At 36.0% G+C, this 18337-nt stretch overlaps 1 protein-coding gene across 8 annotated transcripts in view; it reads left to right on the forward strand.

The window, feature by feature from the left end:
* Positions 1-18337, forward strand: part of EHBP1 (EH domain binding protein 1) — a 304632-nt gene that overhangs the window by 228876 nt on the left and 57419 nt on the right. For 4 of the 8 annotated variants that reach the window (XM_081344185.1, XM_081344187.1, XM_081344188.1 and 1 more), the window contains 5 exons: positions 1848-1961; positions 6269-6396; positions 9167-9302; positions 9451-9557; positions 11853-11976. In XM_081344185.1, the coding sequence (XP_081200311.1) occupies positions 1848-1961; positions 6269-6396; positions 9167-9302; positions 9451-9557; positions 11853-11976 (609 nt within the window). The remainder of the gene's footprint in view (positions 1-1847; positions 1962-6268; positions 6397-9166; positions 9303-9450; positions 9558-11852; positions 11977-18337) is intronic. The other 4 variants (XM_081344189.1, XM_081344190.1, XM_081344191.1 and 1 more) reach the window with 1 other exon arrangement.

The following is an 18337-nucleotide window of genomic DNA, read 5'->3' on the forward strand; positions in this document are numbered from 1 at the left end:
CCCCTGCCTCCATTTCACTGTCAGAGGCCTTCAGGAAATGCCTCTGCAGCTGAGAATGGAGCTTCGGATTGACGCTCACAAGCTACGGATTGAATCTGTAGCACAGTTCTCGGCTGCAGAGGCCTTTCTGGAAGGCCTCTGAAGGCAAATTGCAGGCCAGGGGGTGTCGCACGTATCAATCCAGAGCTCCATTCTCAGCTTTAGAGTCATTTCCTGAAAGGCCTCTGACAGCGAAATGGAGGCCAGGAGTGACATGCGCAAGCGGTGACGAGTAGCCCAGAAGAAGTGGGTTGGCTGGGTGGGGCTGTCGGTGCCGCCACCACGAGGTAAGACCATGAAAAAGACACACACACACCCACACCCAAAAATAAGGCCTGGTGCCTCTTTTGGAGGCAAAAAATAATAATAATACTGGGTCTTGTTTTCAGGGAAATATGGTAGTTGTGTCTAGTCCACTCTGTCTTTTTATTTCTGTCATTGGTAATGCTTTTGGTTGAGAACGTTTGGTAGGAAATTTGAATTCAATTAGTTTTCTAATAATTTTTTATTTACTTTTTCTCCCACCCCATTTTTTCTCTTTTTTATATGATTACTTTCATTTAACCTTGGAGTAATGATAGTGGTGAGATTAGCATCTTGTTCAGAATTCACTAGATTTTTTTAAAATTTTCTTGAAAATTCTACAATGTGTTCAGTTCTCTACAATCTATTATTTAATAAAATAGAGAACTTTAATTTTTATAGCAGTTGCAAACTCCCTGCTATTTTATAGTTTTATACCCTATTTTTTTCTTTTTCTTCTTTTTGTGGTTATTAATTCTGGGTTTTTTTAAAAAAAATTATTGTTTCAAATGTTTCTCTGAGATTTCCCTCTTTTCCATCAGATTTGGTACCCCATATTCAATCATGCTAGATCTTTAGATTGTGCTAATTGGAAATTTCTCTTGTTTTGCTAAAATGGGTATATATATAAGATTTGCATTTAGAGGAGAAGAATATCTGCTTTGGTGCAGTGTGGGACTAAGGTTTTCTGAAACATCTACATTTCAGCAAGCATATGAATGAAACATTACATTTCAGTTGGATGAAAATTAAATTTGAATTCGACACATTGTCTCACAGCTTAGCAAGTTACCAAACAACATAATAGCACATTCAAAAGAAGTGCTTTGTACATGTTCCATCTACTGCAAAGCACCTTTTTCAGAGGTTTTGCAGAACAGTAACAGATAGCATTTATATATAGTAGTGCTTGTAAATACTGTGCATGTACAGATAGTTCTCGACTTACTACAATTGAACCCAAAATTTCTGTTGTTAAGTGACACATTTGTTAAGTAAATTTTGCCCCATTTTACAGCCTTTCGTCTCTCAGTTGTTAAGTGAATCACTGCAGTTGGTAAGTTAGTAACACAGTTGTTAAGTGAATTTGGCTTCCCCATTGATTTTGCTTGTCAGAAGGTCGCAAAGGGGATCACATGACCCCAGGACACTGTAACCTTCATAAATATGAACCAGTTGCCAAGCATCTGAATTTTGGTCACATGATCATGGGGATGCTGGAAAGGTTGTAACTATGAAAAACGGTCCTAAGTCACTTTTTTCAGTGCCGTTGTAACTTTGAACCATCACTAAATGAATTATTGTAAGTTGAGAACTACCTGTAATATAATTTAAATAAAGCATATGTTTTTTTTCTCTCAACCAATTGTTACATTTCACTAACTTTTTTCTGTCTGTGCTGTTGATTAATGCGCTCAACTAACTCTAAAATGCTAATGTTTTCATTGAATTGATGCACGTACAAGACAAAAATTCACTAACCTTATTACGGCATGTTCTTACAGATGAGGATCGGAGTGATAACATTGTGATAGTTTCTAATGAGGAGATTCCTGAATACATTATTTCTAGTGGTGAAGATCAACATACTAACTTAGAAAATGAGCTTGATTCCAATGGTAATTCAACTACACAGCTAATTCACCTTTCCATGACTAACTTTAACTTTAACTGTCAGTACCATGTAATTTGTTAGCTTGGCATTATTTTTGCTTGGATTCTTTTGATTTTCGTCAAAGCCTTCTCAGACATTTTTAACAGCGTTACAATTAACTATCAATTAAGGATTGATTTTTTTTATTTTTGAAATACAGTTGTTAATTATCAGTACTGAATGTAAATGTAATGGGAATCAGCAAACAGTTCTTGATAGACTAGTTTTGGTTGTTATTACCAAAAGCCTATAAATGTTTTGTGAATTTCAAGTAAAAACAATTATACTTGAAGGCTATCTTAGCAGTTCTTTACATATTTATTTGGAATTACTATATGTTTCACTGGATTTTGAGTATTGATTTCAACAAGATAGTTGTGTCATAAAACATGGATCCAGGAATTTGATTATTGGAAGAAAAATGAGGAAAGGTGCACAGAAAAATGACAAATGAAATGTACAAAGTGTGCAATAAGGGTGCAGTTACAAAATTCCTATGATCATACCAATGTTTTTGTCCCAGTCAAGTATATTCATGTTAACAGCAGCAAATACAAGTTCAAATCTTACTGCCAATTGTAAACAAATATAATCCTTTCTAGCATTTCAAAAATACTGTTAGAAAGGTACTGATGCAAATGATTTAAATTGAGGCAGATCATAATCTAAAACTATAAACTTGAAGCCAATTGCAGTGAAAAGGAAGACTCTTAAGTAATGAGCTCCAAAGTGACCATGATTGGAGAAAAAAATGAATGAATCGTAAATAACATATATGCTGCCTTTCTTTTGACTTTCCACATTCTGCTATGGCCTGATTATGGGATGGCAGTTAGTTTGTTTTTGTTTGCTTTTGTTTGTTTTTCTGTTTGGATTTTTGTGGAGTTTTTAGTTCTGCCTTCCTTTTTCCTTATTATACCTTGTTTTCTTTTATTTTTTTTAATTTGTAACCTACCTAGAATCACTCTGGAATCAGGCAGCCTCTGAACTGAAATAATAAGCAAACAAACAAACATTGTCACTCACTAATAACTCTGAAAGTAAATCTCTCTGAAAGTAATAATGGGAATCTATTTTAAAACTTCTTCAAGTTGAATCTACAAGAGACAGGTTTTCCTTCTGGGCTACAAAGTGCACTACAATATCATATGAGCTCCTAACGTATAGGGACCTTCTGCAATGTTGTTGGTCTTTTCTTTATTCCCCCTTTTTGGCAATAATATTCAATATACATTTTCCCCTTTCTAAGCAGTATTCACTGCAATTTTGTCTGAAAACAGGTTCGTCTGCATTCAGATTATAGTGCAGGGGTCAGCAACCTGAAACAGTGAAAGAGCCACTTGGAACCAGTTCCCTCACAAAAGGAAAAACTGGGAGCCGCAAAAAATGTGTGCGCATGTGCGTACATGCGTGCAAACGCAGAACAGGGTTTGACTGAAGAGTGGAGCCAAGGCGAGATATGCACCTACCCTGCATATTTGAACTGATTGGTTGAACTTTTTTAGTCCCACTTTTTTTTTGGACTACACATGGCAGAGGACTGGGAGCCGCAGGAGATGGCTGAAAGAGCCGCATGCGGCTCCGGAGCCGTGGGTTGCAGACCTGTGTTATAGTGGAAGAAACAATTTCTTGAAGGGAAAACCTTTTAGCAATTAACAAGTACAGCTTACCAAAGAAAGAGAGACAGGTAGCATTGAATATTGGTTTTTTTTGTTTTTTTTCTGGATTTCTGTCAGACTATTGAGTTTGCTGTAAACCAGAACTTGATATTTAATTTTTCTAGAATATTTCCAGTAAAAAGCCAGGTACTGAGTTCCTCATAAAGGGCTTCTTTTGCTGGATGGAGGCTGGGAGGGATGTTCAAGAATTCAGGAAATTTGTGACAGAAGTTATAAGTTCTTTCCTTAGAATCATCTTCATGTCCTTCCATTTGTTTTTGTAGAGTGAAGACGTTTTCTTTTATTTCATTGACATCTGGCCTTTTAGCATATTCAGAGCGTTTTTATCATAATTCTTAGAACTCTTAATAGCAGAAGAAAAGTTGAAGCTCATTCAGTTTGGTTGCCTAAAGGCCACGTAAAGAGTTCAGTTATGGCAAGATTTAAACTGGAAACATTCAGATTCACTTAACACAGTAGTTCCTATTTCTCACCTCTTAAAATCATTTAATATATGAGTAGTAATTTCGTTAAGGGAAGGTCTTCAATGAAGGATCTCAGTCTTTTCTATTTCTATAATAAGGAGCATATTTTGCTGTTTGAACTTTGAATGTTACAATGATATAACTAGGCAGGATATCAAGGGAGCTGTAATCAGATCCTCACTTTCTGAAAGCTAGGCGATTGGATTATGGCTGCAGCACTGGAGGGGGAGGAAGACGTTGGATAAGCAACTCAAGTTGAAAGGATTCACACACATATCCTCAGTGCCATGGTTTTAATCTGATTTTCCTCTCCCTAGTCCACTGCAGCTGCTATTAAAAGTGTTAGAAATGGCAGGAGAAATGATCAAGCTCTTCCAGCATTATATCTTCTTTGGTTCACAGTGACCTACCTTACTATAACCTACAGTATATAATGAGAGCTGTTATTCTCACTTTTGCATATAGTGTTAATGGATAAATGAATATAGCTATTACCTATATAGTTAGAAGGCTGAGTTCAAACTTTGGATCAAGCAGACCCTGACAAACCATTTCACCCATAGTTTCTGACCTGTCAAGTAAAAATAAAGTCACACCGGTCAAGGACTAATGAGATAAGACTATTAAAATATTTTGTCCATTGGAAGTTCTATAAATGGCCTTCAGCCATTATTCTAGCTGAAAAATTATATATAAATCTATAAATAAGTTCAGTTATGGCAAGATTTAAACTGGAAACATTCAGATTCACTTAACACAGTAGTCCCTATTTCTCACCTCTTAAAATCATTCAATATATGAGTAGTAATTTTGTTAAGGGAAGGTCTTCAGTTTCCTTATTTATAATGTTTCATTTGAAAAAACATGGAGTTTGTTCAGTATACATTCTTCATATAATAGTATACTGTAGCGTTTTTCCCCATACAGGCTGGAGAATTGTGGGAATTGAAGTCCACTCATCTTAAACTTGCCAAGGTTGAGAAATACTGCTATACTGTACATAAATAGGAGGGTTTGTCTCTCACTAATTCCAACATGGCAAGGCTGAAATTGATTGTAATTACTACACTTTGCCAATAATTAAGCAATATTTCTATAAGCAATATGACTGAGCTTGAAGCTGCCATCTTCCTTAAATAATCGATCAGGACAATCTTCTTGAGTTCTGTGCTCTTCAGAAATGCTGGACTACAGTTCCCATCATTTCCAATGAAAATGTCAGTCTGGAGGGCACCAGGATACAGAAAAATAGTTTAGAGTGAGAACAGTACTATGAATAAACAGATAGCATAATAATATTTTCAACTTCCAAGGCAAACTGGAGAGGACGAGGACATGCCAAGATACATTTCTAAATTTTATAACATAAATTAGAGATTTTTGTTATGCTACAACTGTTCTCTGAGTAATATTTAGAAAAGGTTATGTCCTTTAGTGTTGGATGCCTTCATGCAAGTGGCTGTTTCATTTTTCAGGTCACCAAAATAATGAATATATACATGGATCAAATTTTTATGCCAGTTAGGTTATTTCTTAAATAACTTATCAATATGTGCTTCTGAAATATGATTTGTCCAAGTTCTGAGTTCTGCAGAAATTAATTGAAAGAAAATATATTTAGAATTAATGTTTAAATATAAAATAAAAATATAGATTATAGAAGTGCATATTCTAGGAAAAAGAGTTTACCAGCCATATTGATAAAATTAATTAGACTTCTTTGGCCCTAAATAATTTTACTTCTAAATAAATTCAGAGAAAATCAGTTGGATTTCATTTATCTAAATATATTAATTATTGACCATAACACAACATGAGCCTTAAAATAACTGAGTTGCAAAGGAATGAAGGCAGGGAAAACCCCACAAAGAATCCATTTTTAAAATGTATTGTTAGGAATCAGTTTTTCTTTTTAACCACCTCCACAATACATTTGCTGCAGCTTCTCTTTAAGTTCTCAGTTCTGTGTTTCATTTCCATATCAATTGCAATTTAAAGATTACAACAAGAGCAATGCAAATACTATTTTTTTTAAATAGATGCATTATTATAGTAACTGCATTTAAATGCATCTCTCTCTCTCTCTCTCTCTTGCTGTCTGCATTGTGCTGTGGTCTTCATATATGTAGCTGAGCAGAACAGCAAGTTGGTGGATTTGAAGCTGAAGAAACTCCTAGACGCTCAGCCACAGGTGGCAAATTCACTTACCAGCACAGCTCCAAAACCAGTTTCTGATAACACTGAGCCAATGTTTACGGTAAGTTTAACAAAAAAAAAAATCCTTTCCCCATAATATCCCATTTTGGATTCTGATTTGCATTTAATAGTGAAGAATCACCATTTTTTTATAAGTTCTTCAAAGTTTGCAATACTGTAAAACCACTTTTTGTAGCCACATAAAGAGATTTGAATTATATTTTGCCTATGTGTTGACAGATATTTCTCTGATAATTGCACTTTGTTCTTGTAACTAGTAATGGCTTCATTTGGCTATTATGCTATGAAATAATATACTTTGGCAATATTTTATTTCAATTAAAATTCATTGTATTAGCTATATAAAAAGTACTGAAATATATATTACTTGGCTAACTCAAAGTTAGCAATATTAAGCTGGCGGAGTTTTGTAATATTAACTTGGCCTAAATAAAGTTATTACCCTTGAAAACTTATTATTTCAACTTTAAAGTTGCTTATTTTATCCTCTTCCTTAAGCTAATTCATTAATGTGGGGTGGAGCTCTTTTGGGGCCTATTTTAAGTAACTTTAAGAATTACGCTTTCTTCTTGCTTTAGTGACATCTTTAATGAAACTTTCGCATAAATGATTTTAACATGTCGATTGGAGAAACTGCATTTGTGTCTTGGGTAGTTGAGCCATTCTGCCGTATTATTTGTCAGTGGCAGGAAATTCTCTCGATATACATAGGCTTTGATAGATTTGTTGGTGCATCTACTCAGCTTATTGTCTTCATTAGTCGTAGCTATTACTCCTTAGGGAAAAGATTTGGATGGCAGTGAGTACAGTCCACTTGTATAACTTTTCACCCACCTGCAGACTGGGGGTGTACGCCCTGCTGAGTGAAAGGATTTCCTTCCCCAGATACAGAGATGCTTTGAAGTCTCAAAACAATGACTTTCATTGCTTTTTCCTTTACACTGTCGGTTCCGATAAATTGGTGATGAAAGTGTGCAGGAGCAGCAGCAGCAGCAGAGGGCTTTCAGTCTCTATCTTTGAACAAAGAGAAGCTTGGATCAAGTCTGATTTTTTGCGTTCAATTTAGCTTTCTGCAGTGGATTTAATGCAAAATGAAGCTGGCCTTGGAATAATACAATGGATTGAAAAGGCTAACTGAATTAGTGGGCTTAGAGGAATACATTTGTAAAGTGGCAGAAGTCCGCAGTCATAAAAAGGCTTCTTAAAATGGGATTTACTGGCTAATCGCACTGATATTTTAACATGTTGCCAGGCCTAAAAAATTAGCCATGTTTGTTTATTTTGGTAAAGACTTGCATTTCGACTGTCAGATGGCTATTGTATGAAGAGCTTGAAGAGATCCTTTTCTTAGAAGAATGAAATCATAGCATCTGGATTGTTGAAAAATAATTTCTAGAATGAGGGATGCTTTTAAGAAATTAGCTCCATAAAGGGCTGATTAGTTTCCTCTATTAGGACAATTTCATTCAGTTAAGATGGCATACACACACACACACACACACACACACACCAGCACAATAGTTTTTATTCTAATTTCACACATTTGTATGAAGGAGAGGATCTGTCATTTCTGTTCATTTCCCCCCCCCTTTTTTTTAGTAAGTGCAACAAAAAGTATAGCTGGATTCGAACACTTTATTTAATGCTGCATGAAAAAAAAAGTCCATCTGTTCTCTTAGAGCTTTCAGCATTGACTTGGATTTATGTTTCTAATAAAACGCAGTTTACACATTTATAAATAGGCATTCTGTGTTTGTGGAAAAGGATAAACTGTTACCTTCCCTGGAGGATTCTGTATCCCAGGCCTCCTCGAGGCTAGAGAATAGGCCATTGGAGAACTCCCTCATTACCGATTGTCTCAATGCAGAGGAAGGGCAAAGTCTTGGTAGCTTTTGATAACCAGTTTCAGCATTCAGCAGGCTTAGCTATTAGTCATGCATCTTAGCCTTTCCCTATTTACTTTCAAAACACTTAATAAAAATAATAATAGATTAGGTATAAAATGAAATATTTGTTTAGTACACAGCATCTCGGTATCTGCAGTTTCCACACACGGCGGTGGTTTAGTCTTCTGGGATATTTCACATTGATAGACCCATTTGAATGTATTACCATAGGAAGCTCTGGAAAATGGTAATTTTAGTTTCCGGAGCTGTCAAAGGTTTTATTTATAAATCTGGATTCATAAAGTTGTAACTAATGAAACATAGTTCACTGGGACTATAACCTTACTTTTTATTTCTCATCAAGCATTAGTGACTCATCTCAGTGGACATAACATTAGAAATGATTCTTCATGTTATACAGGAAGTATATGTGGCTCCATTCAGAAAGACACAATATTTTACTGGGGCAAATCATGTGTGCAAAAGACTAGAGGCAGTATGCAAATTAAACAGGATAGGATGTTTAAAAATATACATACTGTTCTAGGAATCCTAATATATACACGGTGCTCTGGGTATCCAGTTGGCAAATGGTAATCTTCTGAGTCCAGCTTTGCCTCAAGTCACAGTGGATGTTGCTAACAGATCTTAGCAGACAACCCCAGCTGAAGTGCTGCTGCCAGATTAATAACCAAAGGATTTTATTTTTCCAAAACCTCTTTTTTTTTGGGGGGGGGGAAGGGTTGTTTCCAGACATTTTTGGCTCATAGTAAAATTGTTATCTGACACAAGCATCTGAGTAGTGCGGTTTTCTCTCCATAACACTCTTCTCCTGAAATACACCTTTCCAATTATCCTCTTTGCATTTATAAACAATAGAATGTGATGCTCAAGTTTTGTTTTTGTTTTGTTTTTTTCTGGCAGAATGAGATAGAGGAACATGTTGAGCGATTACAAAGAGCAGCTGAACGTTTTAGAAGTCCTGTTGTTTTCAGCAAGGATTCAACGGTCAGAAAAACGCAGCTTCAGTCATTCAGTCAATACGTTGAAAACAGACCAGGTAGGCAGAAATATTCATTTAAAATATTCTCCTCCATTCCCAACCATATGACTTAATAATGTTTAACAATAAATAATAATGTGAGCCCACTTTTCAGTACACAGATATCAAGTATTGAAATAATTTTTCATGTCTTTTTTTTTAAAAGAGATGAAAAGGCAGAGATCAATACAGGAAGATATAAAGAGAGGAAATGAGGAGAAGGCAACGATAACCGAAACTCAGAGGAAGCCATCAGAAGATGAAGTGCTTAATGTATATTAATTTTTTATCTGGTTTCATGATTGCTGATAATTCTCAACTGTATGTGGAAATAGTGCCTTTATTTGTTAAAATGAGATGTTAGGTTTTCTTAGATGTCAATCTCCATTGCATTCAAAGCAGAGTGAGAGGGCTGTGCTGTTGAATTAGTCTGCAGCGTGGTGATAATTGTCAGATAAAAAAATGAATTTTTCAGAGTTCCGCAGCTCCAGCTTCCTTGAGACATTTCCATCAGGGCACTTCCCATAAAGAGATTCCAGTATTGATCGACCGGGAGGATTTTAATTATTACAATAGCAGATACTGCAGCGCTGCAGTTAGAGGGAAAAGTCACATGAGACCTGCTAGAATTTCTCAGCCAACCCATTTTGTTGGCTTGGGTTAATGGGTGTTCAACCTTTCCATTATCCAGATCAGCCGTGAATTACTAGCTGAATGATGTTTGCATTAATATAATATATATGGTAATTTCTTCACTTAATTAACGGGGAGGTTCAGCTCAGTAGGGGTATGGGCTGATCATGTGTAAAATTGATTTGTGAGGGAAATATTTGATAGACCGCAGGGAAAAAACTGCTTTTGATGGACAGCTATAGGACAGAAGCAAGAGGAACAAGTTTGACCTGAATATGTTTTTTTATTTCTAGGGTTTTTTTTTCCTTTTCTTTTTATTTTGACTAGAGGTGCAACATAATTTTCTACAATGGTCAATTATTGCTTTCTGTTGTTTTCCAAGTCAGTAGAGTGTTTTTGCTCTCTCAGATGAAACTCAGTTTCATCTAAAGAATATTTTCCTAATCCTTACACTGAGTTGCCTACACATCTTAGTATTTTCCTGCTGATAATTTTTTTCCTTTTTCTTTTAGAACAGTTGGGCTTTAATAGAGTTGAAGAGATCTTGCTTAGCAAGTTCATAATATATATGCAAATTGTGGATATGAACTCTTAGAAAGTTTCACCCTGACACAGCATTCTTTTTAATCTAATAATATTCTGCACAGTCCTGAGAGCTGGCAATGGCAGAGCTTTGTATTCTTTTCAGCAAATCAAAGAGGATGGCATGCAGTTGCTTCTCATTGATATCCCTCCTCCCATAGTTGTTTTTCGTTTCATACATGCAGTGTTTTGTATATTTGCATGCAGTAACCAAGTTTGGTTGAGATAATTAAAACAAACTTACTTTAGATTTTTTTCCCCCATGATTGTGGGGAGAAACAATAAATTTGCATGCATGCCTGACATCAAAACTTCTATGCAATTTGTTAGTTGGGAGAAATATACCGCTAAATGAACTTTCCCCTGTTTTTCAGTTTTAGTACTATTTTTAGTACTATTTTTCTGTATTGACCCATTAAGCTCACCAATATCGAGATTGGTGAGATTAATTCAGCATTTCAACCATTCTAGCAACAAGTTAGGGAATAGGAGAGAAACAATCATATCTGTTAGGATTAGGTTTCGTATGAAAAGATTATTGTTCTATATACTTTTCTTTGGAAAGATAAAATATTTGTAAAGGAAAATAAGTTTTAGTGTGCATCTATGAGTCTTAATTAGGTTCTTGAAAGAGGCTTAGGGTGATTCCAAAATTTCAGCAAAGGGAAGGATGTTTCTCTCTCATTGGCAGAGCAAAAGCTGAGATAATATAATATAATGTAATGTCATTATAAATACATATATATATATTGCCATTAATTAAAATTATTTTGAGCTCCATGATTTTTGAGCTCCTTTCCATTTATATGCTGCGTGTGTTAGACGAAGTGTAATGAAATATTTTTTCATATTTGTATTACAACTCTAATTCACTGTTCTGAGAAAGACATTTCTTCTTCTCAGAGATAACATAAACATTTTGTTTCTAAATAACTTCTTATTAGAAGTTGGAGGATACTAAAACCAGAATATCTTTATAAATTAGTCTTATAAAATTGCATGGAAGTCATCTTTTCTTTCATGGAGAAGGTGTTTTCTGAGTTAAAGTGAACTAAAAATTTCAATTTGTATTTCAGCCATCTGAAGATGATTTAGCTGAAAAAGGTTTTTAAATCCTAATTAAAATTTTAAAAGGCCATGAGAAAGTTTGGAACTATAAAAACTAACATTCGTTGAATAACAATTTAAACCGAACACTGCTCATAATAAAGTTTGGCACATAGGTGGCATGTATGTGATTCGTGTTTTGGTAGGGAGCATGATATTTAAGTAAGTGTCTTACTAAGTGTTATGGAGGAAAAAAATGGAACTTAACAAGTGATGTAGTTTCTTGTTGTTTGTTCTTTTTAACAGAAAGGGTTCAAAGACACCAGTCAGTATGTTGTAGGAGAATTGGCAGCACTAGAGAATGAGCAAAAGCAAATTGACACCCGTGCCGCGCTGGTGGAGAAGCGCCTTCGCTATCTCATGGACACAGGTACGGTGCCCAATTACACTGTAAACAGTTTTGGCAAATTGAGCGTTCACAAACTCTTATAGAGTTTTGGAAGTGTGAATCTTTGAAGCTTGAATGTTCAGCAAAACTGCCTTGAAAATAAAAAGGCTGCGATTTGCAGCCACCACTCTGGGCCCTGGTGATAAGAGTGCCTTCATGGGAAGTGATAACTTGCCCTGATACTGTGTGAGCCAGCACTATTGAACAGTGTGCTCATCCATGCAGAGTTGGAATACACATCTGTGCCTCATTGATATGCCACTGCTAAAAGAGAGAGAGAGATCTTCACTGTTCTACTGATTTGCTGGGGGGGGGGCGTGTGGGGGGGAATGATTTGGCCAGCTAAAGCCGTGTACCACATGAAACAGAGCACAGTACATAGGGGGAAGGCTCCGCTGACTAGATCACTGAAATTTGAGAATACTATCTGGTTACTGATGCTCCACCGTTTTTCCCCCCAGATTGTTTTTTTTTTAAGTGTGTAATACTTTGTGTTAACTGGTACATAAAAAAAGGGATTGAAAGATATAGTTGGGAGTTTGTGAACTATACTGCTGTGGCAAAATCCATGCCATAATAAACACTGGAAGACTATAATAATAGAGATTGCTTTTGCAGATGATGTATTGTAAGGGAGAGATTTGCCAATATCACATACATCAAAACAAATGCAGGCCTCATAATGAAAACTTAAGTAATCCATGGTGGAAGGAATTTTGTTTCACACTACATGTATCTGTAAAGCTAATATACCTCCAGGCTAATGTTGCCACAATCTTAAAAAGCTGACTATACAAAGGAAGCCTGTAAATTATTGAAGTTAACTAAAATTCTAGGCAGATGCTGTTATTAATTTACACTGTGTAAAGGTTCAAGGCATTGTGTCAAGTATGTTAAATCCAATATAATGATGAGATGAAAAAGCAACACTTGCCTACTAAAGTATGCATTTTTTATTTTCGGTCACTATCTACACAAAGTCCCTTTTCTTCTAATTGATTTAATATTAAAAGGAATAAACTTTTTCAGGTATACTAGAAATATAAACTATATGTACGAGATCATCTTTTCTGGTAGATACTAGTCTAAAAAACTTGCAATAAAACTTATTCTTTACTACTGTTTTCCTAACATTTCCTATTTATTCAGTAATTTTTTTAAAAAAATGACTTTGGTTTGCAACCTTCATTTACTGAAATATAAAATTAAAATAGCAAGGTTAATGCTTTTTGCTCTATATAGAAAAACTCATGTTCCTCTCCTTTAAATTCATAAACATCGATTTTAGAACTTATGAGAAATGCTGATTTAGAAGGTGAATGCGATCTGATGATTAAATACTGCTGTAACATGTACTTAACCTGATAAATGGATGGATATTTTTAACGTCAGTGAAAAAATATCGTTCAAACACTTCAAGTGTAACTGGGATTTCTTTTGAGTTGTTGAAAATTAATCCATCTGAGAGAAGATTGCATGCCCCATCTCCTTTTTCTGTCCCTATTTTGTCTTCATTTGGACTCTCTCACTCCCAGCTGTTACTTATTCAAAAAGCTACTAATACAATTGGATATGTATTGGTGGTAACACTGATATTTGAGTGTGGGGAAAATCACTTTTCTACAGCTTCTTTTGAAATATTTTTCCTCTCTGGTTTATTCACTCAAGATGTGCATATACTTCTGTGTTGTTGTCTTGCCTAAATGTAATTCTTTGCCCACCAGATCTTATTCTGTTTTCTTTCCCTGTGATTATTTTACTGCTGCCAACTGCTCTGCGTTCACTGAATCAATCAAATGCCAGTTATCTTCTAGGTTGGGTTTTAAATTATCAACTTCAAACTGTTTTTGTGACATTGTTTTCTGTGTTCTTTGTGACAAAAACTTTTGTGGTAAATCTTCTTTTACACATTTCCTGGAGCACTCCAACGCTTCATGGCACCTTTTTGCCAGCAGTGCAAACGGTTCTGAATATATCAACTAAACAGTTTCCTACTTAGTGGTATTTCTTTAAAAAAAAAACAGAGGTAGACAAAGTCAGTAATAGGAGATGTGACTGCAGGATGTTACTATCCTTCAAGCAAATAGGAATTTTCAACCCAGGGGGTTAACTGGACCAGTTTGAAAGATACAACTGAAAAATGAACTGATAGAGCAGATTAAGCAGAATATGCTCAATCTACCTTCCCCAGTCAGTTTGCTTAATGAATTCCAGAAGGTTGCTCAGTAGGATTTTGGGAGGATACATTGTATATTACCATCCTTGAGATAGCATGATCCCAGAATCCTGAGAACACATGAACTCAACCCTTTTTCAACCTCTCTCCTTGATCTTGTCAAATAACATTAGTCAGTTAGACCTTTGGGCATCTCTTTTTAAAATTAATTTGAGTGCCTCAAAAATATTTCTAAACAATACCATCAGTCCTAAAAATGTAAGAGTGATGATAATTCTTGTTTGCAGAGTGCACAAGGGAAAAGCAGATAGAACCATGGTGGCGAACCTATGGCACGTGTGCCACAGGTGGCCTGCAGAGCCCTCTTTGTGGGCACATCTGCCGTTGCCCCAGTCCTAGGCCTTCAGCTGGATTTTATAAAACCTTTTTGCTTTAGGCCTCCACCGCTATGTGCAAAAAAAAAAAGGTTCAATCAATCAATTTCAACCTCTTATGGGGAAAAAAAGATCTTGCAAAGTTGGAATTGATTGATTGAACTTTTTAGTCCCACCCAGTCTGCCATTACCACTGCAGCCACGCCCACCCATTGGGCCACGCCCACCCAATGGGCCACACCCACTCAATGGGCCACACCCACCCGGCACCCAACGATTCATAAGTGGGTTTTGGGTTGCAGTTTGGGCACTTGGTCTCTAAAAGGTTTGCCATCACCAAGATAGAACATAGAATAACAGGGACCTTGGAGGTATTCTAGTCCAACCCCCTGCTATACCATTCCTAACAAATGGCTGTCCAATCTCCTCTTGAAACCCTCCAGTGATGGAACACCCAGAACTTCTGAAGGCAAGCCATTCCACTGAATAATTGTTCTCGCTGTCAAGAAATTTCGTCCTAGTTCTAGGTTGGATCTCTCTTTGATGATCTTCCACCCATTACTTCTTGTCCTGCCCCCTGGTGCTTCAGAGAATAAATTGACCCCTCTTCTCTGTGGCAGCCAGTTATGTATTGGAAGAAAGCTATCATGTGATTACTCTTCACTTCAATAGGCTATACATACATAATTCCCTCAACCATTCCTCGGATGGTTTAGCTTCTAGACCTCTTACCATCTTTGTTGCTCTTTTCTGCACTCGGCCTCGGCATCTTTTTTTTATCATGGTGACCAGAACTGGATGCAGTATCCCAAGTATGGTCTCACCAGTGCAATATAAAGTGGTACTATCACTTCGCTAACCCTCTGTTGATGCAACCTAGGACTGCATTAGCTTTTTTGGCAGCTGCTACACAGTGCTGACTCATAGTTAAGTGGTGGTCCACTAGAACACTTAGATCCCTTTCACAGTTACTACTGTTGAGCTAGGTACTGCCTATCCTATACCTGTGCATTTGATTTTTCCTGCTTGAGTGCAGGACCTTACTTTTTCACCACTGAACTGCATCTTGTTGTATAGGGCCCAGTGCTCAAGTCCGTCAAGATCTTTTTGAATATGTAGGCAATTCCCCCAGCTTGGTTTCATCTGCAAATTTCCCTTCTATCCTCTCATCTAAATCATTTATGAAGAGTACTGGGTTTAAGACAGAACCTTGAGGGCAATGCATGCTTCCCTTCATATAGATGCAGCTCCATTGAGAACTACCCACTGAGTACGGTTGGTCTGCCAATTGGGAATCAATATGGTGATGATGCTGTCTGTCTCACATTTTTCTTCTATCTTATTAAGAAATAGGCTATGGTCTACTTTGTCAAATATCTTACTGAAGTCTAAATGAACTATGTCCACAACATTTCCCCAATCCACTAATTTAGTCAAAGAAACAATAAGGTTTGTCCAGCAAGATCTATTTTTAACAAACCCATGTTGGCTTTTAGTAACCACTTTACTTGTTTCTAGTGCTTGCAAATTAGCTGCTTGATTATCTTTTTTAGGATTTTCCCAGGTATTGATTTTGGGCTGATTGGTCTGTAATTTCCTGGATCCATTTTTGAAGATGGATTAGCTCTTTTCTAATCTTCTGGCAGTTCTCCAGTGCTCCAGGAGCTTTGCAAGAGATGGTCTGCATATTCTCAATATGACAGTCAAGCATAAAGGCACATCTTACCTCACCTGGACCTATTTTTTCTAACAATTTTTCATTATTCAGTTAAGGGTTTTTTTTTACTGTGGTTTTTAACTAGATCTAACACAGTAAGAAATTTCTGATCCTTTTTCTTTAAGGTTTATAAGAGACATCAAGCTGTGATCTCTATTTTTTCCCATGCAATGGTCATTAACATAGTTTGAAAGTCATGTTCTTTGAATAATTTGTATATACCCTATCTCTCCAGTACAGCATGTTTTTCATGATGTATGATTTCTGTCAGATCTATAATATATATTTTCCCCTTTATATCTATTGTGAACCATAACAAGATTTTTTTTTGGTTTATTAGGTCTTTCATTTCGTTATTCTGATGTTCCCATGTTTCTCATTGGGACAACAAAGAATTCTATGTCCATAGCATCCAAAGCAATCACAGTCCAAAGACAACAGAATCTATAAGTTTATTGGTCACATATTCTGGCCAATATCTTTTGTTCTTTCTACTTTTATCTGTTCTGTTTTAGTTATGATCTAACAAAGGGACATTCCAAATTAAAGTTTCATGAAATATCTGTTTTAGCCAATTCTCATTTATTCTGCAGAAAACTCTCCTAGCTCCATTTTCATGTTGAAACCCAACAGTTTGTGATAGGAGACTAAAACATTAACTTCTTTTTTTTTAAAGGCAATACTTTAAATATTTCTTGACTTAATTAGGTAGTTTAAGACCAACCTGGAGCGGTTTTAGACAAGCAAGTCAGTTCAGGGGCTCTCTGTGCCAAGGTTTTGCTGTACACTTATTGCTATAATGCGTGCAAACAGCCCCACACATGCATCTCTATGGTATACATGGGATTGCTTCCTTCATTATAGAGAATGTAAAATATGGGTCATAAAAGTGATCCAGCTCACAAAATACATTTCTCAAATCTTTACTCTAAAATATTAAACTATTTAATGGATTTCCTGTTCAGACTTGTTGACCAGTAATGTTTTGAAATGTGTTGAAGGTGCCTTAATTCCATAAGTCTAATTTATATATGTCTGATGATTGAATCCAAGCCTTGTCAATCCCTGTGGCATGTATTGTTCCTAAGGCTGACCTGGCCTGGCCTGCATAATAAGCTTGGTGTGGCAATCACAAATTATTGAGGTTGCCTTGTTAAGAAAAAAGAAGTCTAATACCTGATGAGCTTCTGCAATGAAATAATGCTGCTTCTCCATAAACATTTGAGTTTCAACATCCATATTTCCATCTCCATTTCTCCCTCATGTGGTATCTGCCACCTCCTAAGTCCTCCAAGTAAATCATTTTAACAGTGATATGACATATGGAATGTACATTATTGTATCTGCTAAATAGGAGAAATAATATACATATAGTTTGAATTGTTTACCAAGTAGATATGAATTAAGCAATAATACTATTATGGAAGATATTGAATAGGAGAAATAATATACATATAGTTTGAATTGTTTAGCAGGTAGATATGAATTAAGCAATGTTCGTGCACCTTTGGTGTCTAGTCATGCCAGCCACATGACCATGGAGACGTCCTCGGACAAGCGCTGACTCTTTGGCTTTGAAACGGAGATGAGCACCGGCCCCTAGAGTTGGAAACGACTAGCACGCATATGCGGGGGAACCTTTACCTTTACCTTTACTATTATGGAAAATATTGAATAGGAGAAATAATATACATATAGTTTGAATTGTTTAGCAAGTAGATATGAATTAAGCAATAATACTATTATGGAAGATATGGAATAATTAACTACAGTGAAGCACTTTGTTTTGTTTTGGGTAATTAATGTTACTGCAAAAAAGTTGATCTGTAAGTCTGAGATCAAAGGCACCCATGTGACCAGACAATGTGCTTATATTCTCCTTCAGCTCATAAAGACGATGAAAGGTTCCTTCATTCACACATTTTTGAATTGTACACGGTATTGAAGACCTGGAAAGAAATACAGCTTTCTAGAAACTGTAGTATTTCAAAAGTGACCATTGTGATTGCCTAAAATATTGAAATACTTTTTAAATATTTAAATTAGTCAGGTTATAAGAGTCTATTACCACTCCTT

The sequence above is a fragment of the Vipera berus genome (assembly GCF_964194415.1).
Source record: "Vipera berus genome assembly, chromosome: 1".
Lineage (NCBI taxonomy): Eukaryota > Metazoa > Chordata > Lepidosauria > Squamata > Viperidae > Vipera > Vipera berus.